The 20,216-nt window shown below is 53.5% G+C and overlaps 2 protein-coding genes across 4 annotated transcripts in view; one reads left to right on the forward strand and one right to left on the reverse strand.

The window, feature by feature from the left end:
- The window catches only part of CACNA2D4 (calcium voltage-gated channel auxiliary subunit alpha2delta 4), a 130,564-nt gene that overhangs the window by 23,153 nt on the left and 87,195 nt on the right, over nucleotides 1-20,216 (reverse strand). Inside the window, exon 28 of one of the 2 annotated variants that reach the window (XM_045195517.2) lies at nucleotides 6,153-7,183. The exons of the other annotated variant lie outside the window; for it this stretch is intronic. Coding sequence (XP_045051452.2) covers nucleotides 6,831-7,183 — 353 coding nt within the window. The 3' untranslated portion in view covers nucleotides 6,153-6,830. Of the gene's footprint in view, nucleotides 1-6,152; nucleotides 7,184-20,216 lie in introns of those variants that run through there. 2 annotated transcript variants of the gene reach the window in all.
- On the forward strand, nucleotides 1,416-18,985 carry LRTM2 (leucine rich repeats and transmembrane domains 2). 2 transcript variants are annotated; one of them, XM_024555686.3, is made up of 6 exons: nucleotides 1,416-3,218; nucleotides 9,759-9,919; nucleotides 10,403-10,544; nucleotides 13,045-13,635; nucleotides 16,646-17,125; nucleotides 18,050-18,985. In XM_024555686.3, exons 3-5 carry the CDS (start codon nucleotides 10,478-10,480, stop codon nucleotides 17,098-17,100), a joined length of 1,113 nt encoding a protein of 370 aa, XP_024411454.1. In that variant the 5' UTR covers nucleotides 1,416-3,218; nucleotides 9,759-9,919; nucleotides 10,403-10,477; the 3' UTR covers nucleotides 17,101-17,125; nucleotides 18,050-18,985. The 2 variants fall into 2 exon arrangements, with proteins under 2 accessions (XP_024411454.1, XP_045051557.1); XM_045195622.2 differs by having other exon boundaries at nucleotides 16,646-18,985.

Raw genomic sequence — 20,216 nt, forward strand, 5'->3', positions numbered from 1 at the left:
CTGACAAAGCCCGGCCTTGTCTCCTGGGGGACCCACCAGGGCAGCTCGGGTTCCTGTTCTGGTCACTTGCTACTTGGGTTGTTAGATCCTTGGTGGACCTTCACCTGGGGCAGCACCAGGCTGGCTGCCCACCTCCCAGCACCTCCTAATAAGCCTACTGTGTGCAGGAGCTGATATCTCATGGCACTGTTCATAGACAGGCTCAGTACTAACTCATGGTGAAGACAGAAATCCAAGCAAAAGGGCCCCAGGAATGTGAGGCACTTGGCCTTTGAAGGCAGCTTCCCCCACCTGTCATAGGTTATTAAGAGACCCCCCTTATGCCTCTGCATGTGGGCCTTTGTTTTAGACCCTGACCTCGATCCCAGAGGGACATGCCACAACCTGATAGAGGACAAATTAGACCCCCTTCTCCTGGCCTTAACCCGCCTTGTCCCTCTCCCGCCCTTCTCTCACCTGCTTCTCCACAATGATCTCGGGCTGTCTTCCAAAGCAGCTTTTCTTTAAGATCTCCTTGGCTGGCAGACAACCTAACAAAGAGCCTCAATAAGGCCACACGCGGCAGACGCTTATCAAGATGAACCTCTTCGCTCTGCCTGTGTCCTGGCTGTCACCTCAGTGTTGCTTTGTCATCACAGAAGGCAAAACAAAACAGCTGTGCACACACACATTCACGCTCACCTGCACATGCACAGAGAAACAGTCCCTGTCAGGGCCGCACTCCTGAGGAGTCAGAAATTCCATATTTTACCTCCTAGGTCTCATATCTACTTTGTCCTTCCCCCTCCTCTGCCTGGGTAACCCAGCCCGCAGACTACAGCCTTAGGAGGGGCCACCTTTCCTAACACAAGGGCGGGAGTCTGCAGGTGTGCAGCAAATACTTGGGTCACAGAGTGCCACTGCCAGAAGGGAGACCAGAGGTCTCGCCACCCCACTTGCCCATTCTGCAGGAGAAAACCCAAGCCCAGGGCTGTTGGTTAATTAATCAGTTTTTAGCTAGTTGAGCCATTTTCTCTGTTTTTCTTTTTCTTTTTTGTGTTTCAGAAGTAATCTTTAATCTTTATTATATTTTTCCATTACCATTTAGTCCCCTTATGTCCCCCACCCCAGAGCAGTTTTCAACCAGTGTGCCACAAGAATTTTTAAAACATGCAATACCTGACCATTTAGTCAGGGGCACTGACCTCTTTTCCCTTAGATTATCAAATAAAAATATGACAACTGCCAACAAAATAGGTGCCTGGTGTGAATGAATCAAAATTATACCTGTTATTTTTTGTCAGATCAGTAAAAAAAAAAATATATATATATATATATATATTTGGTGTGCCACAGAATTTTAGTAATTAGTTTATATGTGCCATGAGATGAAGAAGTTTGAAAATCACCGAGCGAGTTAGTGAGCAGCAGAGTCCGACTCTGCAACCTCCGGTGCCTTGCTTGGACCTCCCTCCCGTGCTCAGCACCTGCAGGGGTGAGGCCGAGGTCCTCCTCTGGAACTGCTCACAGTGTAGGAAAGCAGGCAAAGCAACCACAGAAAGCTGCCATACATTTTCTGTGATAACCACAGGGTGGCCTAAAGAAAGGCCATAGATCAGAGGAGAAGGTCAAGTCTGTGGACTAACCAGGGAAACGTCACAGAGGAGGCCATGCTGTGGTTCAGTTTTTCAGGGAAGCATTCCAGCTTTAGGGAAGAATGTGCGTTCTGGGGCTGCAAAGTGGGAAGTCTGTTTAGGGGTCATTGGGAGCATTTAGCCTGAAGGGCAAGATGCATGTGACCTCTGTGTAGGTGAGGGGGGTTCTCAGGAGGTAAAAGGTTCTTTCTCCCCCTGGGACAGCAGCCCAGGCCCTCCACTGCTGTGTGGCCCAGCAGAGCAGACAGAAAGGAGGGGCAGGAGCATTCTGTTAGGGGTGTCCTGAGTCAGGGGGCTTTCTCAACCCCCACCCGCAGTCCTGATGGTGAATCCCCCAGGAAAGTCTGTGAAATGCAAGAGGGACACTGGGATACCCCTGACATCACTGGCACTGCCAACACGCCACACGATCTGCCATCTGCTTGTCAGGCCGGCTATAAGAACTGCAAGGAAGGGTCACTTAGGGGTCAATGCCCAGGCCATCGGCTTAACTTCCTTTGCCTTTGGATCAGTTACTGGCCATCTCTTAGAATATCAGTTTCTCCAACATCTTCATCCTGATTGTTTGTAAAGAGGCCTCTGAGTTCTTGAATACCTGTGTTCCTCACCTCAGGGACCCACAGACAGTATGCCCACCAGCGCCAGCAGGTTCTGACATTTTGCTCCACTAAATAGCCTTGGACGGTGGGCACTGAGGCTCAGTGACCTCCACATGACTATGTGACCCTGGCTCCAAGGCTCCCAGCTCCTTTTGAGGACAGCAGGCAGATGGCCCCCTCTGAGCCTCTCCAATTACCCTGCCTGAAATGAAGGCCCCTTTGACTGAGAGAAGGGTTCAGTTTTTCCTTCTCCACAGGCAGGATGGGAGATGCTGCCCCACATGCTTGAACAGGTGACAGACCCAGCTTCCCAGAGGGCCTCTGCAAGCTGGGTCCCTGACCCTCTTTCTCCAAAGGGAAAGGGAGAGAGGGGAGAGGCTGAGTTGGAGCAGGGGTCAGGGGCGGGGAGAGCCTGGAGCAGCGCGGGGAGGGGAAGGAAGGTGGAGATGCACGGTAAACTAGCGTTTCTCCTTCCTGGAGTTGGGAACTATTAATCCATAGACCCTTTTTCCACTGAAATGTGAGCATTTCAAGGTTGAGCGCTGCCCTCCCCGGCCGGGCCGTGAGCGCCTCCAGTTTGTGCGCGCGCCTCTGTGCGCGCTCCTCCGCCTGTGTGTGCTACTGTCGCTGTCATCACAGATGTACCCCCAGCTGTCACTCCATTGCTCCGTCTCTTTGCTCGCGCGCGTGCTCTCTCCTTCTCTCCCCTTTCTTCCCCTCTCCTCTCTGTCCCTCCCTCTTTCCCTCTCAGTTTGTTATTGACCCAGCAGCCCTGTCCCTTTGGCGGCGGCGGTGGCGGCAGGCATTCCTTCTCCCCGTGCGGTGTGCTGCGTGCCAGGTCCCTGCTCCCGCCGGATTGGGGGCTCAGTGCCCACTGCGCTCTGCTTGGCGGTGCTGCCTGGGTTTCTCCAGGAATCCCAGGAGCGGCTCACTGGACAGTTCACAGCTACTTGATTTCAGGAGCTCGAGGTCAGGGTGAAAGAAGGTGAGTGCTGTGCGTTGGTGGGAAGGAATACAGGACTCGTGGGGGTAGAGGTTGGCTGGAGCAAGGGGACTTGGGTCCCGTTTTCACTGGATCTCTTTGCCCTGCACAGATAGGTAGCTGCTGCTGCCCCCTGCCTGGGGGCAATGCTGGGGCTGGGGAAGGGCTCAGGGTTGGGCATCTGGGCAGCCCACAGGTCCGGGGCACAGGGAACTCTTGACCTCACAGTGTTAGGGACGTAAGCTGGGATTCTGCTGGGGAGGGGGGAGCTAGGGAAGGACAGGTGGGAGGAGGGCAGTGCCAGTGCCAGATGACAGGCCTGTGTGACATAGAAGCCAGTCCCTCCAGCACGGGGACATCCAGCCAAGAACCCTGTGCTGTCTGCCCGCCCAGCTCAGCAGACAGCCTGAGGAACTTGGTTCTGTGGGAAGAAAGGTGCTGGAGAGAGGGCTGGTGCAGAGACAGCATGGTGGCGTAGGGTGGGGTGGAGGGCTGGAGGGTTGTGATGACTGAGGCCTGGGAACAGACCTCACGGTCCCAGCCTTTTTACAGGGTGCCCTCAGTGTGGGGCTGTGGCCTTTGGGCAGTTGTCCTTGGAAAAGGCTGCAGAGGAGCCCTTGCTTGGCTGGACGCGGGTCCACACAGCTGTGGGGGAAGCAACCCTGCTGGGGGCGTGGCTGGGAATGGATGAAGGAGAAGAGCCTTGGTGGACCCCAGGCCTTGCTCCTAGCCCACCTGGGGCTCAGTGGGGGTGTGGACTTAGCTTAGGGGGAGCAGGTGGTCTGCAAACAAGCCATGCCTGCCTGGCTTACCAACCCAGTGGGGCATGGACACCTGAGTGGGAGCAGGACAGCCTCTCTCAGCAGCCCCGAGGTCCACATTGACAAAGCAGAGGGTCTGACTGGAAGTCCCCACCTCCCACTCAGTTCTAGGTTGCTGCTTTGTCTTCTCCCTGAGCCGTGTGCTCTGTGTTTCTGGGGGTGATAGTGGTGAGATTGGCTCCTGGCTGTCAAGGCATGTTGGCTGTGACTTGGATTGACACTCTACAGCTTAGATAACTACATCAGCTGGGACTGGGTATGGGGGGGAAGCTGAGCACGTGGAGATGGGCGGGGGAAGTCCAGCCTGGAGGGAAACCCACAGCAGCTTCCTGCTCTTCCCACCCCACCTCCCCACTGGCACAGTCCCTGGTGCTGCCAGAGAGGGAGACCAGGAAAGCCAGGCGGGGGTGGCAGGAGAAAGGAGGAGAATTTTTAGGCAACTGATCTGGTTTCTTTGGGGTTTGTCTGGAAGCTGTGTCTGTATCCAAGATAAGCAAACCCCGTTCCATTTCCCAGGCGCCTAAGCCAGGACTTGGGGGCTGCTTTGGGCTACGTGGGCAGCATGCCAGGGGGGCAGGGAGTTTATGTAATGTTGGGGTATCTGGGGCACTCTGGGGTGGGGAGAGGATAAGGAGTTTAAGCAGAAGCAGTCTCTCCCCTCTTGGGGCCTCCCTCCTTCTATCCCCAGATCAGGCCTCCTTCACCCCCACCCGCCCAGCCCTGGTCCCAGCGCCAGGGCCTCAGTGAGCTTGCAGCTTGTTCATAAGGACTGACTTAGCGGCTTTTTGCTCCACTTCCCTGAGGGTCTGTTTGGGATTGGGGATGTTTGACAAAGAAACCAGGTGCAGGAAGCCAGGGGCGAGAATAGGGCATGCATTTAAAAATGAATCAGAAGGGTTTGTCTATTCCAAGTACAAATATAGAGAATTTTAAAAAGCCTGCTTGTGCTGCCTGGGCAGCATGTGTTAGGGGCCGGCCAGCAGAGAAAAGACTGAGAGTGTCTTCTGGCAGGGCCTGGATGGCCAGGGTGGAGGCAGCAGGTGGGGGAGCCCAGCTATGCACGGTCCCTGCCACATGTGGCTCAGCTTGGGACGCTCTGTCATCCAGGTCCCTCTTTGACCCTCTGGGTGGGGAGGACACTATCCTTGCAGCTCTAAGAAGTGGCCCCAACCCTGGCCCTGCCTCTCACTAGCTTGTGGCCTTCACCTCTCTGCAGGACAAAAGGGGTACAGAGAAGACTGCAAAGGCCCTTTTTGCTTCTAGGTTCAGTGAGTCTGGTGCCGAGGGGGACCCTCATTCTGAGTCTAGGTGCCTTGATCAAAGTGAGACACCAGGGAGGGTGTGCACAGCAGGGCCAGCACGCCTTCCCAGGGGTCAGGAACCCCCGGTTGAGGCACAATGGGCATTAACTGGCTGTGTGGTTTGGACACCTGACTTGGGAGCATGAACATGCAGAAGCATCAGAGGAAGGGGCATGGACACCAGGCCTGTCGTGGGTTGCTTGGTGGTTTCTAGCTGCAGCCTAAGCCCACTTTACTTGGAGGATTAACCTCCATTTGTAGGAGAGATGGCTGGAGCAGAGGCATGAGAGGCTACGGCTTGGAGTCATCCTAACCTGAGCATCTGCAGGGAATGAGAGCAGGGCAGGATGCTCCTTGCCATGGGTGCCTCCTGGGGAAGTGGGTCCCACCCCCAGGCTCCAGGGGACACTGCTCCCACTTAGCTTGGTAGGAGCACATGGAACCTTCTGCTCTTCTTTCTGCCTCCTGTTCTGTCACTGCCTTCTCACCCTGGCATCCCTGGGGCTCCGAGCCCACCCTCCTCACCTCAGCACCCAACCCTCCATCAGAATGGTTTCTAGAAAGCCCCCTCCACTCTCTTGACCAGATCTTGGCCTCTGGAGCTTTTCCTGCTGCATCTGTGATATTTCTGGACAGGGCAGAGGGGGATGGGGGGTGGGGGGTGGGGGGGCAGGGCCGGGAGGTGGGGGAGGGTAAGACCTGGCTTGCATCTCAGTCCGGCTCAGCCCAGAGCTTGCTTCTGCAGCAGTAGGAGGGTTAAGAACACATGTCTGCTCAGCTCAAATGAGAGAGCAAATAAGGAAATGCCCATTAACTGTGAGGTTCTGCACAAATGAAAGGTGGCATCTCCCTTTTCTGCCTTTTCCTTCCTGTATCAGGAACCTCTCTGTGTGGAAGCAGATCATGAACAGAGCGGACCTGGAAGCCTATAAAGGCAGCTGAGCTAGGAGCTTTGTCACCAGACCACTCGGGCCCAGAGCTGCATTCTTCCATTACCTAACCTGGGGGAAGTTACTCAATTTCTTGTGCCTCAGGTTTCCCCATCTACAAAATGGTGTTAGTAATAATACTATCCTCATAGAGCTGTTATGAGGGCTAAGAACATTACCCCCAGGTGTTTGCTGCTATGGTAATGGCTCCTCCCCATACAGAGGCTCTGGAAGAAAGGGCTAACATCAGTGCCCTCTCCTCTCTGCCCAGGTCACTGACATCCCCTGGCTGGTGCCTGGCTTCCAAAGATGGACCAGCATGGCCTCCTGAGGGTGCTAGGGTCAGCTGGGAGAGAAGTGATCCAGCCCAGTGCTTCTCAAACTGGAATATGCATATGAATGGTCTGGATTTTGTTAAAATGCTAATTCTAATTCAGTTGGCCTGGGGTGGGGCCTGAGATTCTGCATTTCTAAGAGGTTCCTGAGTGAGACCATGTGGCCAGTCCCTGGAGCACAGTTTGGGTAGGAGCACTTAGCCCTATGTTTCCGGTTCCTGGGAGTTCCCTACTTGACTGCTTTTAGCTCCTTGGCCCTATCCTGGTTCTCCCAGAAAAGCCCAGTGGAGAAGGTTCCCCTTGTTCTCTGGTGTCTCTCTCTTTGGAACTGGGACAAAAAGTCTTGTGAGGATTGGGAGCAGGTCCAGCATCTAGAGCCCCAAGACTGTGGGGCTTGGAGAGAGGAGAGCTTTCTGGCAGGGCCTCTGACTCTTTGTCCACCCCCCCATTCTCCACGCTGGGTGGGGGCTGCCCTCCTGGGTAGCGGTGGTTTATTCCAGCGGCCCATCAATGCTTGCTGCAGCAGCTGCTCCCCAAGCTTCCTCATGTAGGTCATCCCTTTTCTGATGAGGCTGGAGACTCCTAGAGGTGGGAAGAGGCCCTTTGGTTGGAGATGTGCCAATGGACAGAGGCCAAGAGCTACAACATGCTGGGCTCAAGCCCATATCTCCATAAGGGCAACTTTTCTGGTGCTCAAGGAGGCAGGTCAGCCCTCCAGGGAACACAGGTCCCCCTCATGGACCCGGGCTCCTCGTTCCTTTCACATTTCTGCAGAGATACCAGGGCCAACAATGTCCCGCCACCTTGCAAGATATCACCTGTGGGTCTGCATTGCAGAGACCTGCCTGACTTGCTTTGTATAGTGACATCGTTCTGAGGACGGGGCATCAGGACCTGCACTCGAGGCCACTACCTCCATGGAATGGTGCTTGCTGGTCAACCCCTGGGCTCACTTCTGGGAGGACACTGAGGCCAGGGAAGGGTAGATGGGGTAGAAAGGAGTGTCTACTTGGAAGAGGAGAGGAGGCTCAGGTGGAAATAGGGCCTGGGATTGGGTGAGAGGGGTTCTCCACCCGCTGCTTCCCTGCAGGAAGCTGGATAGAGTGGGAGCAGAGGGTTGGATTGGGTCCCCATCCTCATGTGGGTGTGAGCAGAGAGCACATCCTGGGGTAGGGACTGCCCTGGAGGGTTTGCTATAGACCTTACTTCCAGGCTGGACGTGTCCCTGGACATCTGTCGGCTGGGGCTCTCGGGAACTGCCAGGCTTCTCACTCTGCTGCCTGAAAGCTGGCTGCAAGGAGGAGTGTTGGAAGGCTGCCAGCAGGGCACCGTGCGTGCGTGCGTGTGTGCGTGCGTGTGTGTGTGTGTGTGTGCTAGCACGTGCCTCATTGCACAGCTCTCTGTGGGTGTGTGTTTGCACCACGTGCTGTGTTGGGAGCTCCAAGCACATGTCTGGGAGCCTGTGTGTACCCCACTCTGTGAGCACACAAATGTCTCCCCATAGGGGCCATGCTGGGTGACAGTCACTGGGGAGTGGATGAATAGCCAGGCTCAGAAGCCTGCAATTCCATCCTTGACCTACTTGTGACCTTGGGCAAGTTTGTCATTGTCTCCGTGCCTTGGGTGGGCACTGACCTGCCCTAATATCATGTGGGTGCTGTGATCTTTTGCTATGAGGGTTCTTGCTGGAGTAAGAGATCATTCTGAGGGTCGGGGCCTGAGGGACAGAGACAGGGTGGATGCTGCTGTCTGTGACAGAGGCCTATGAGGTGGTGTTTGAGAGCCTGCCCTGCAGTGAGCCTTGTGATGGTCCACTGGCCTGGGCGGGCTCAAGAATGCAGCGTGTGCTCGGGAGGACAGCAGTCGGCCCGTGTGAGATTGGTGGGACCAGAAAGAGGTGTCCCGTAGGCTTGCTGTGAGCTGCTGGTGTTTCCTCACATCTCTCTCGGGCTCAAGTCCAAGCTGGGCACATTCACTTGAATTATCTTCTAAGGTAATTTTTGTGCTAACTATAGTAAATGTTAACTCTCCTCCCTTAATTAGATTGGTCCTCACAGGAATTCCACCCATTAAGTATTATAGTCATCACTTTTAGAGCTAAGATAACTGAGGTCCAGAGAGTTTATGCTTGTTGTTTAAGGCTGCACAGCCAGGGACTGACCTGATGAGGATTTGAACCCAGAGCTCCACTGACCTGGCCCTGGGAGAGCAGCCAGGAACAACACCTGAGCTACTCTAAACATCCACCTCGCACCTCAGCCCAAGTCTTGGGAACTGTCCAGGAGGCATTGTGGGGACTGGGCTGCTTCCCACACCACACATCTGTACCCAGTTGTTGAGACACACTGCCAGCCACCACAAGGCCTTCATAACTCTGAGCCTCCTGATGTGGCAGAGGGGGAGAATGAAGACGAAGCCAGGAACAGTCAGGGCCTCTCCTGTCCTGAACAGGCTACCCTTGCTGGGAGCACAGCAGAGGGTCCTGTGGGGCTGCTGTGTTCTCAGCTCATTTCATCACCTTCCAGGAGACAGCTGCAACCAAGGGGGTGGGGGAGAGACTTGATGACAGATACCCAGAGTTGCAGCAGGACCCTAGATGCCTGAGGGAAACCCTGCTTCACCCAAGATTTCAGCAGCTCTTTCCACCTCCTCAGCTGTCTGCTTAACTCTGCCACTAGCTTCTTGGGCTCCCAGAATTAACCAGACTTGTGGGAGGAGAGAGAGGGGCTGAAGTGAGGACTCACCCAGGGATGAATTAGACAACCAAGAAAGGTCAAATTCCAGGAGGCAACCAGGAGCAGCAGATTACAGGACTGTGCCTTTAGGAGCAGGAGGGGGCTGGGCTGTTGGCAGTCTCCCTCTGTTCCACCATCCCGTTCCCCACCTTGCTCTGTGCTAGCTGTAGTGGCAAGCACCACAGTCCCCTTGCCCACCCTCTGATGGGGCTGGGAGAGTGGAGGAGGCTCTCGGCTTCGCCTAAGGGCCCCTGGCCAAACCAGGAAGGAAGTGGGTATCAGAGGAGGGCCTGTCTCCCACTAATGAGTCATTAGGTTGGGGCAGGCAGGTCCTCAAGCCCCTCTCTTCTGTTCTCTCTGGAAGAGAGACCTGCTTTGACATCTCACCCTCTCCTCTGTGTCCCTGTCTCCTACTCATCCAGCTGCTGCAGCATGAAGCCCTGAGCTGGAGAGTCTTACTACAGATTGGCAGCAGATGCTGAGCTTTGTGACTCTCCCCTCAGGCGAAGGTGAGGGGAAGCAGGGGCCGCCTAGCAGCAAGAGCACCTGAGGAGGGCCTGCTCTCTGACTCCTTGGGGCCATGGTAAGAGTGTAAGAGCACTGGTGGGGCTGTGACCTCATTGTGCTCACCCAGCAGAGATGTCCCTCAGTTTCCCCAGTGACACAGAAAGGCCATATGGCTCTGAAAACATTTCAGAGACCAACACACCAGAGAGGCAACCAGAAGAGGCGAGGGGGCTAGGGGTGGGGACACTGGGGAGAGTGTGGGGAAGTTCCTGCATCCACAGCACAGAGCTCAGCGCTGTGCCTCAGAGTGAGGTCTCCCAGGTCACCTGAGCCCCTGCATGCCGCCCCCATCACCCCAGGGAGGTGGAAGCTTTCCTGGAGTCTCTGCCCCCTCAGTCCTCTTCTTTCCCCCACCCGGGGAATCGTAGCTGGGAACAGGAGAGGGAATGACAAGGAGTGTAAAGAGACACCGGGGCCCTCTCCCTAACCCCTGGGCTGGATGGGCCTGGGGCTCAAATGCCTGCTTCTGCTGAGCACCTTCTATTTCTCTCTCTCCCAGGACTGACCGGTGGTGCATACCAAGGGGCTCTTCTGTCCCCAGAGGTGCAGGGCTGTGAGAGCTGAGTCATTCACCATGCTGGCCCCCGGTAGTGGCCCTGAGCAGAGGACCAGGCTGGCCCTGCAGTGGAGACAGATCTCCTGTGAGTATGGTGGGGTGGGGTGGGGTTTGGGCGTCAGGGTTAGCTTGGCCTGAAGTGAGGCATCCAGGCTGCAGAAAGGTCTAGGATTTCCGGGTAGGCCCAAGGCCTGGCTCTGGGAAGGCAGGGCTTACCCTGTGCAGACCCACCATGCTTCTGGTATCTGTGGCAGCTAAAGAAAGGGTCGCTGCTGAGAGCCTCAGTGGTTAGATCAGGAGCTGGAGGCCAAGACAGATGATTCTGTTTCCCCAAGTTGGTCTGTTCTTGAACCAGGAAGTCCCCCCCGCCCTGCTGGTGGTTCCTGCTCCCGTGGCCCTGTTGCTGTAATGTGGGTCTTCCTCTTGTCTCACTGGATCACCTGCTGGGTGAACCTGGAGACCTCTCTTATGCCTCTGTCTTCCCAACTCAAATGAGGGCAGCTTGTGGGCTCTTGGGATATGGTGCTGGAAAGGACCTCAGGCTGGATCCAACCCCTCCTGCATGTGAAGAAACAGGCCCTCCATTTCTCACAAGGAAACTTACAAAGCTGCCAGGGTGAAGAAGCCCCAAGAATTCTCTTTACACGAGGTAAAGGGACAAGGTCAATGAGGACCGGTTTGCCCAAGGCTCCATGGTAGAAGGTGAGAGGTGGTCCTGAGGGACATACTCTGCCTGAGTTCCCCCTCGCATGGTCAGCCCTGCCAGGCAGCTGCCTGACACAGGTGGCCTGAATTATTCACCACTCGAGAGTGGCTGATCCCCGAGCCACTCAGATCTCCTTTCAGCCTCATTCTGGAATCACTCAACACCTCGCAATATAGGGTTATGTTTTCTTGTCACTAGGACTTTTGTGCCACTCAGAATTTCTTGAGGGTGGGGGAGGAGTGGCTTCTAGGTACATGGAATCTTTTGAGAGGAAGGCTGGATGGGTTGGAATTTTTTCTCAGGGAAGTGAAGTCTGAAGAAGGTTGATTTTTATATGCACGGTGCAGGGTGGTGTGGGGCAGCCTGACCTGGCAGCAGGTGGGCTCAGAGTGTGAGGAGGTGAGAGGGAGCAGCAGGCACCCCCACATAGCCAGGAAGGGTCTCCAGTTGGCTTCCATGACCAAGCCTGTGCTCATTTCCCCTCGAGTCTCAGGTGTCAGCCTTACAGTGTGTCTCTCAGTTGTCATCGATCCTCCAGGCAAGGGAGGGACCCAGGTCCATCCTGTTCTTCTAGTTCTGCCCTTTGGAACACCAGATAACCAGACACCTACCAGACTAAAGAGCATTCCAGCCAGGCACTCAGGGTCAGGTGGCTGCTGCTTCTCTGGGTGAAGCCACCTGGGCTGTGAGCTAGGGCTGGACACTTCCACTGCTTATTGTGCTGGGGCCTTTCCTCTGGGTTTCTTGGGGCTGACTTGATGAAACCGAGCTAGTCCGAGCTCATCTCTTTTCCCTTTCACAGTGAGCAGGCTTTTCTGATATTCAGAAAGACAGTCTAGGGGATTTTTCAGTCATTCTTAGAAAAGTCTGCTGAACAATGGAATGAGCTACCCTTTTGTGATGGTTCTCTGAGGCCCTAGCCCTGCTCCTGGCCCTTATACTGGGTTACTCAGAAGAGTCTTGGGTAAAGCATGAGAGCACAGAAGGAATGCTGTGAATTGATCCATTCTGCAGAAATGCTACCCTGCAGCCCTTAGGAACAGGAGCTCAGGCTATGGTAGGCATGGATGGCTTTAGGATGAGAATAAATATGAAATTTGTCTTAGGCACCATGATTTGCAGTGGCTTGGGCACAAGTACTCTCCAGTGGGAAGTGGAATTGTGCGTCTCATCCTCATCATTTGCACAGTGGTCTCTGGAGTGGACCCTGGGTGGGCTGGGCTCCTGGCTGGTCCTCACACTAAGTTTCTGGTCCCATCTTGGATGTGGGACTCATGCAGATCTGACACACTGGAGGCGTTGTTGAGGGGCAAGTGTGGAGTGCCCCTTTGTGCTCTCTCTCTAATGTGTGGCATGTCTCAGCCTAGTGCAGCTCCAGGTTGGGGTGGGGGTGCAAGGGGAAGGAGCAGTATGGAAAGAGAACCTTTTCCTGTCAGTAACACTGGGAGGAAAACACAGGAGCAGGTTTCTCTAACATTCATATGTCCTTCACTTTTTCAACATCTATGATGTCAGTGGGGCCGAAGCTCCTGAAAAGATCAGCCATGGGCTGCCACGTGAACTGAAGCATCTTTGTGGACCAGCACTGCTTGTCTTCTGGACTCAGGCCTGCCATTCTGCAGGATCACATTCCACGAAAGTGATTCCTTTGCCAGACATGCTATGAGGCAAGGATCTCTACTGACACCATGTGATGTCAACTAATACAGCAGGGTTTTGTATTTGTTAATTATCTTTTTAAGTGTGTGTGCATTGATTGTGGCTTGGGCCAAAGGAGATAAGGGCAAGAAGCCGCTATGACATGAACTAGTAAGGAGTACTAGAGGCAGGAGGTGATAACCCCTACCTGTCACTTTCCTTCCACCTGTCTGTCCTCCAGGGATTGCCTGCTGGATCACCCTGTATGCTGTGGAGGCCCTCCCTGCCTGTCCTTTCTCCTGTAAGTGTGACACCAGCAATCTGGAGGTGGATTGCAGTGGCCTAGGCCTCACGATTGTGCCCCCAGACTTGCCTGCTGCCACCCAAACCCTCCTGCTCTTGAACAATAAGCTGAGTGCCCTGCCAAGCTGGGCATTCGCCAATCTGTCCAGCTTGCAGCGGTTGGACCTATCCAACAACTTCCTGGATCAGCTGCCAAGCTCCATTTTTCGAGACCTGACTAATCTGACGGAGCTTCAGCTGCGCAATAACAGCATCAGGACCCTGGACAGAGACCTGCTGCAGCACTTGCCCCTGCTCCGCCACCTGGACCTGTCCATCAATGGCCTGGCCCAGCTACCCCCGGGACTTTTCGATGGGCTTCCTGCTCTCCGCTCCCTATCACTACGCTCCAATCGCCTGCAGAACCTGGACCGGCTGACGTTCGAACCCCTAGCAAGTCTGCAGCTGCTGCAGGTTGGGGACAACCCCTGGGAGTGTGACTGTAACCTGCGAGATTTTAAGCACTGGATGGAGTGGTTCTCCTACCGAGGTGAGCACAGCCATCCCTGCCTGGGTGTGAGGAATTGGGAGAGTCACCTGTGGTCCAACATGTTTCCTGGAGGCTGGGCGCTGACTCAGGGCTAAGGCCAGGGAGAAGGAGGTGACCTTGCCTCTTCACCAGTCATACTGAAGGAGTCCCAGCCTACCTCCAAATGATCAGCAGAGGGTAGAGGCTGGGATGCTGGTTTCCCTCCTTTTCCACTGCTCCCCTTTCTTCTCTGTGTTCCCCTCCCCTCCCCCTCCATTCTCTTCTCTTCTCTTCCTTTTTCAGCATTTAAAAAAATCATTTATTTATTAGAGAGAAGGGAAGGGACAGAGAAAGAGAGAAACACTGATGTGAGAGAGAAACATCAATCAGTTGCCACACAGCCCGAATGGGGACAAAACCTGCAACCTAGGGCTGAACCCATAATCCAGGACCAAACCTGCAACCCAGGCACATACCCTGACTGGGAATTGAACCGGTGACTTTTCGTTCTGTGGGTTAATGCCCAATCAACTGAGCCACACCAGTCAGGGCTCTTCTCTCTTTCTTTCAGATCAACTCACTGTACTTGATCCCCTTTCATAGGTTTCATGAGGGAACTTAAAGACACAGTATAATTTTTCTCTGTGTCCCATTAGGTATGGCTCTGGGATTCTCTGGCATGGTAGAAGGAGGAAGAAAAACCACCCTTGTTTTTCTGAATACAACAATCTCTTAAATACCTACAGTTTCGGGAGTGTGGAATATCATTTAAATCCACAGATAAAGCCAAATTTTTATGTTGATGATGATCTCAACTCTCTCTTCCAAGAAATTCTGTTATCAAAGCTTTTAATAAGAAGCCAAATGGCTTTCATTTTAGTTTCTTTTCCTCCCCCTTTTTGTTGACCGAAAAAGTTCTATAATGGCTTATGAAATGATTAAATGAAATGGAAAAGGAGGGCAAAGGAGTAAGCACGGTGGTTAAAAGTGCCAGATCTGGGTTTGATTTGTGGCTCTGCCGCCTGCTAGCTGTGAGATCCTGAGAGAGCTGATTAATGTCCCCGTGTCAGTGCCCTCATGTGTAAAATGGGGTGGGTGACAGCCTTTCTTATAGAATCATCATGAGGATCCAATAGGCAATACATGTGAAATGTCTGAAAAAGTGCTCGGCATAAAGTAAGTTCTCAATAAAACTTATTTATTTGCTCATTTGCTAGTAGTAGTTATAATACTACATGAGCTTAATAAGATACATTTTGGTGCCCAGCACAAAGTAGAAGCTTAATGAATATTTGCTGAATAAATGAATCAATATCAAAACTTTTTGTGAAAGAAATGCTAATGGTTTTCATCAAAGTCTCACTTCTTCCATTTCATACCCAGCCACAATCTCAGTTATTTGCACAATATTCTTGTCTTAGTTATTAAAAACACTTTACACCCTGTACAGTGCCACAAAATGTTAGTCACTATGATAATTTCTTCCGTTTGCATGACTGGGGAAATAATAAATACTTGCATAGTACCCAGCTTACAAGCATCTTGTAATGTACATTATCTATCTTCATCCTCATAGCTCATTGAGATAGATATCTTATTTCACAACCAAGAAAGCTTAGACTCACAAGTAAATACATTAAGTAATTTGCACAAGATGACATAGCCTGAATTCACCCTCATGTCTTTGGAAGAAGAAGATAAAGTTGCCTCCATGTCTATACCCAGCTCCTACTTATAGAAAGGCAGCCCTGGGCATATTTCACTGGATATAAGACTTGCCAAGGCCACCTAGGCTGTCAGCGTCATGGGGTGGGGGGCAGGGGAAGGGAGGAATTAGAGGCCAAGTGCCTTCAGACCCAGACCAATGTGCTATCCCTAGGGAATGCCCTTGCCCTTTTATCAGTCATCAGGAACTCAACTCTCAGCACAAAAGGGCATGGAATGGGAATGTATATTTTCAGAAGTTTTTAATAGTAGAATTGCTTTCGACCTTACACTCCTTCAAAAAAACAATCTTGGCTATTTTCATCAGCATCCTGGGAAAAGATTGATGTCTATTGGACATAGGGCTGGGAGATAAACTGCAGTCTATTGCCCGCATCTAGACTTCACTGGACCCAACTGTGACTTCCCAGGGCACGTCCAGGCTGCTCATTCTCCAGGGCTGTTCTCTCTCTTGCCCTCCCATGTTCTGTATCTCCATCCCCCCATTGTGGAGCAGACTTCACCATCGTCATGGTGAACTTGTGCACCCTTTACTGCCTGCACCCCATCCCCCAACCATTAGTACTGGTCTCTCTCCTTTGCCTGAATGGGTCTTCAGGATTCCCTCCCAAGATGCCTCTGCACTCAGAGATACTGAGGTTCAGGGGCTGATGGGGCCACTGGATTGCTCTGAAGAGGAAAAGAAAAACATTCTCGCCTAACACTTTTTCTCTGTACTTGGGGAGGTACTCTTAGGCAACCAAAAGGTCCTACATGGAAGAGTGGTGGTGTTGGCAATGGTTTTTGGCTTTTGTGTTTTTTGTGAGGGAGGAGCCCTGGAGGGATAAGATGCTGTGTGGAGCACAGTGCCCCAGGCTTACATACAGGTGGTAAGCAGGCAGACTCAGGGGCAAGGAGAGGAGCAGACCTGTGGTCTGGCTGGGCTCTTGGCTGTCTCTTTTCACTGACAACTCTTTCCTGAACACTGCTTGTGTCAGCATTGTCTCACCCTGTGGGCCAGTGTGACTCTGGAGCAAGTAAGCATGACTGAAATGGTTGTATGCTTCTCTGTAAAATAGGAATCATGACAATATCCACTTTCTATGGCTTCTGCATGGATTAAAGGACAAGCTGTATGTGCCTCGCTGACCATAGATGCTAGTTTCCCTCCTCCCTTCCTCACCTATCCATGTTATCCCAAGACTGGCTGCATTACTGATAGAAACTAGAACTTCTGGGCCCCCTGTTTCTGGGAACTGGGGTTGGGGAGAGGGAGTGTAGCTTCTGGATGCCTGGTCAGCCCCTTCTTTTTCCTCCTCCAATACAGGAGGGCGCCTAGACCAGCTTGCCTGCACCCTACCCAAGGAGCTGAGGGGGAAGGACATGCGCATGGTCCCCATGGAGATGTTCAACTACTGCTCCCAATTGGAGGACCAGAATAGCTCGGCTGGGCTGGATAGTCCTGGGCCACCCTGCACCAAGGCCAGCCCAGAACCTGTGAAGCCCAAGCCGGGGGCTGAGCCCGAGCCCGAGCCCAGTACAGCCTGCCCCCAGAAGCAGAGATACCGGCCGGTGAGTGTGCGCCGGGCCATCGGCACCGTGATCATCGCCGGAGTTGTCTGCGGCATCGTGTGCATCATGATGGTGGTGGCTGCTGCCTATGGCTGCATCTATGCCTCCCTCATGGCCAAGTACCACCGAGAGCTCAAGAAGCGCCAACCCCTCATGGGAGACCCGGAGGGCGAGCATGAAGACCAGAAGCAGATCTCCTCTGTAGCATGAAAGAGCCCAGCTCCACCTGGCCCAGGTAGGAAGGGCAAGGAGAGCTCATGTAGACTGCTTTAGGAAGGGCCAGCCCTTCTTTCTGTCGCAGTACCCAGCTCCACTTCCCCCACAGCCCTCCAGAACCAGCCACAGTGTGGACTTCCTATCATTGGGGAAGCAGCCATTACGCTGAAGGCTCCTGCTGATGCTCCTTTCTGGGTCACCAAATCTTTGGATCACCTGGGGGATCTCCCTGAGCTTCTGGCCACAGGGAAGAAAGAATGTGTATGCAAATGGAAGCTTCTGGACTGAGCACTCCCCTTCCTGCCCTGGGTGTAGTCACAGCTAGATGACTCTCCATACCTCTTGCTCAGCCCTCCTCATCTGCATTTAGGGGCTGGGGAGGAAGTAATATGAGAGTCAGTGGTCCATTTCTGTGACTCTCTTCTAAGCTAGAGAGATATTCTTAATCACCCATAGTGTGAAAGTTGGGTCCAGTTTTCAAGAGCTGGTACTCATGTGCAATCACACCAACCCTGACATCTGGATCTAGCACAGTGCTGAGATTATAACACACTCGCTTGGCTGAAGCCATTGTGTCCCTATATCTTCTAGAGACCACGCCGACCACACTGCTCCTGGATTCACTAATTCACTCTCACAAACACTCATAGCATCACTGGTGAGATCACATCAGTTGAAAAGATCTCACACAGATGCACACACACAGTCACATGGAGACAGAGGCCATGAGAACTCGGGGAGCAGAAGCATGTTTCCCCCTTGGATCTCTAGCCCTCAGAACAAAGAACGTTTGCTTGCTTTACTGAAATCTTCTCAAATCCACAGAGGGGAGAAACCCAAACTGACAACACAGGATGCCTTTGAGATCCTCTAAAGTGGGCCAAGTGGATGAGCCTGCCTGTCACCATGGTAACCCTCTCACCTGTCCTGCTGGGTTTTCTAGGGACACCAATCCAGAGGCCTTGAAGCTGCAGTGCCTGTGGATGGCAGCCTCCTGAGAGCCAAGGGAACCTAATGCATCATCACTGCCAGCCCCGTGGGGATACCCACCACTTCCACTCCTGTAGTCTGCAGCACAGGAACCATTGCTCTGCACCTCTCAACCTTCCCTCTCCAGCACCTCTGGGCCTATGACCTCAGATGGGGCCTGGGTCATGCTCTGTGTTTGGTGGCATCTTGGGAAAACAGGTAGCCTTCACTGAAGTTCACTGCCTGCCAAATTCTCCCACACAGACACAGGAACAGGGCCAGGATTGCTGCACTCTGCTCAGCGGCTTCAGTGGTGGGGTGCCCTTTCCCACAGTTTAGTCTGCTCGGTCTGACTCCCCAGAGTGGGTCATTGCCCCTGGACTGGGCTCCAACCCAGAACATGAGCCACAGGTCCTGTTTGTTCTTTGTCTGAAACTACACCAAAGGGGCAGGGATACCTGCTTGTAGGGCTGTGGGAGTGGCAGTGAGAAGAGGGCTATGCAGGGCTCGGGGATCACTATTCTTTTTTTCTAGGTCTGCCCCTCCTTGTGAGTCTGATGCAAGACACTGGTTTTCCCATGGCCCATGGAGGGCGGGAGACATTGGGCTGGGTTCTGGCCCTTAGGCTGGGAAGGAGGTTCTCAATGGTGGCCCAAGAAGAAGTTGCAGAACGCTGAGGCTCAGGGTCTGAGGAAGGACAGGGCAGGACCTGCTCACCTTGTGTCCCTAAGCCCTTCTATCTCAAAGAAGAGCATAGTGGTGGAGCGGGATAGGAGGGGGGCAGAAAGGCCTTTGAGAAGGCCATTATCCACCAAAGGGGATGCAGAAGGAGCCCCAGGACAGGCTGCTAAATGCCCTCCCCAGGTGGGGGTACAGTCTTCCTCCTTTTGGTTTGCCAGCTGAAACCAGATCTAGGGACTGCCTAAAGGGAATGGGTGGGGAGGGGTGGATGTTGTCAATAGTGGTATCTTCATCTTGAGATGGAAGATTTTTAAAGGCAAATTATATTTCTGGTTTGTTGTTTCAGAAGACCAATAAAGACTGTATTTTCCTATGTACTTCCTGGTTTCCTTGGGTGGGGAGGGGATGTGGGTGCTGGGAGAGTGGCTGCCTGCCCCCTCACCTCCCAGGCAGCTACGCAAAGTGCTGCCAGATGTCATCCCAATGTTCAGAGCTTCCTAGACAGGTGGCAGCCTCCCACCCACGGCCTTGCCTTGGGTGCCCCCGGGAGAGAGTGAAGGGCTGAGTTCTGGGTTAGAACGGGCCTGTCCCTGAGTGCGGTCTGTGCTGGCCTGGCAGTGGGGATACGAACCTCAGGCTGTTGCACTGGGCGGCAGTGAAGTGAGTGAGACCTGTCACTGCTCCGTGCCCTGTGGGTGCTCATCCACTCTGGCTTGAGTGAAGCCACTCTGACAGGCAAGGGCAGATTGGGCCCTTGTGGCAGGAAGGCATACATCTGCCCAGAAACACTCCCCTGTATAACGGGGGTGGGGGATACTCCCTATGAGCAATTAGGGGACTTCCCTGTGGACTGGGTTTTATCAGCTGCAGTGAGGTTGGGGAGGTTTGCTGACCTGAAGGAGGAGCCCCGTTTCTCTTATTACCATCTTTCACTTCCAAGACTGACTTCAGGGACAGGCAGATGACACTCTGGGCTTACAAATATGATCTCTCCACCTCAGCAGGCAGGGAGTTAGGATTTTGGACTGGGGGGCTGGGGAGGGGAATCAGGAGAGGAGATGAGGGAGTAAGCGAGGCCTCTAGGGTTTCTTGGCCACCCAAACCCCAGTGACCCTCCTCCAGTCCTCAACTGGCCTCTGGTTGACTGGGCCTGGACTATCCGGTTCGTTAGTCTCTTTCCCAGCCTTTCTTTGGAGGGTACTCCAATGAGCCAGGAGAAAATCCCAGGGAGAAGTAGACCATCAGCGTCCCCACTTGGGGGGCTCAGCTGGCCTCCTGGTAGAACTGAGCTGTTCCCCATTCTAGGTGGTGATGACTGTGGGGTGTTGCCCTCCTGTAGCCTTAACAGTTATAGCAGCCCCGAGTGCCAAGTCTGCCCCAAGCCCCACTGCAGAAGCAGAGGACAAGGCCCCTCACAAGTGTGGCACAAGTCTGGCCAATGCACAGATTCATTACTCAAG

This window comes from Desmodus rotundus, chromosome 3 (genome assembly GCF_022682495.2).
Source record: "Desmodus rotundus isolate HL8 chromosome 3, HLdesRot8A.1, whole genome shotgun sequence".
NCBI lineage: Eukaryota > Metazoa > Chordata > Mammalia > Chiroptera > Phyllostomidae > Desmodus > Desmodus rotundus.

Bases quoted from the DNA above. Each gene is read 5' to 3' on its own strand.
- LRTM2 (XM_045195622.2), top strand. From the start codon at position 10,478: ATGCTGGCCCCCGGTAGTGGCCCTGAGCAGAGGACCAGGCTGGCCCTG. The intron at 10,545-13,044 runs GTGAGTATGGTG...TCTGTCCTCCAG, and splicing joins GCAGTGGAGACAGATCTCCT to GGATTGCCTGCTGGATCACC. The intron at 13,636-16,645 runs GTGAGCACAGCC...CCTCCAATACAG, and splicing joins GGAGTGGTTCTCCTACCGAG to GAGGGCGCCTAGACCAGCTT.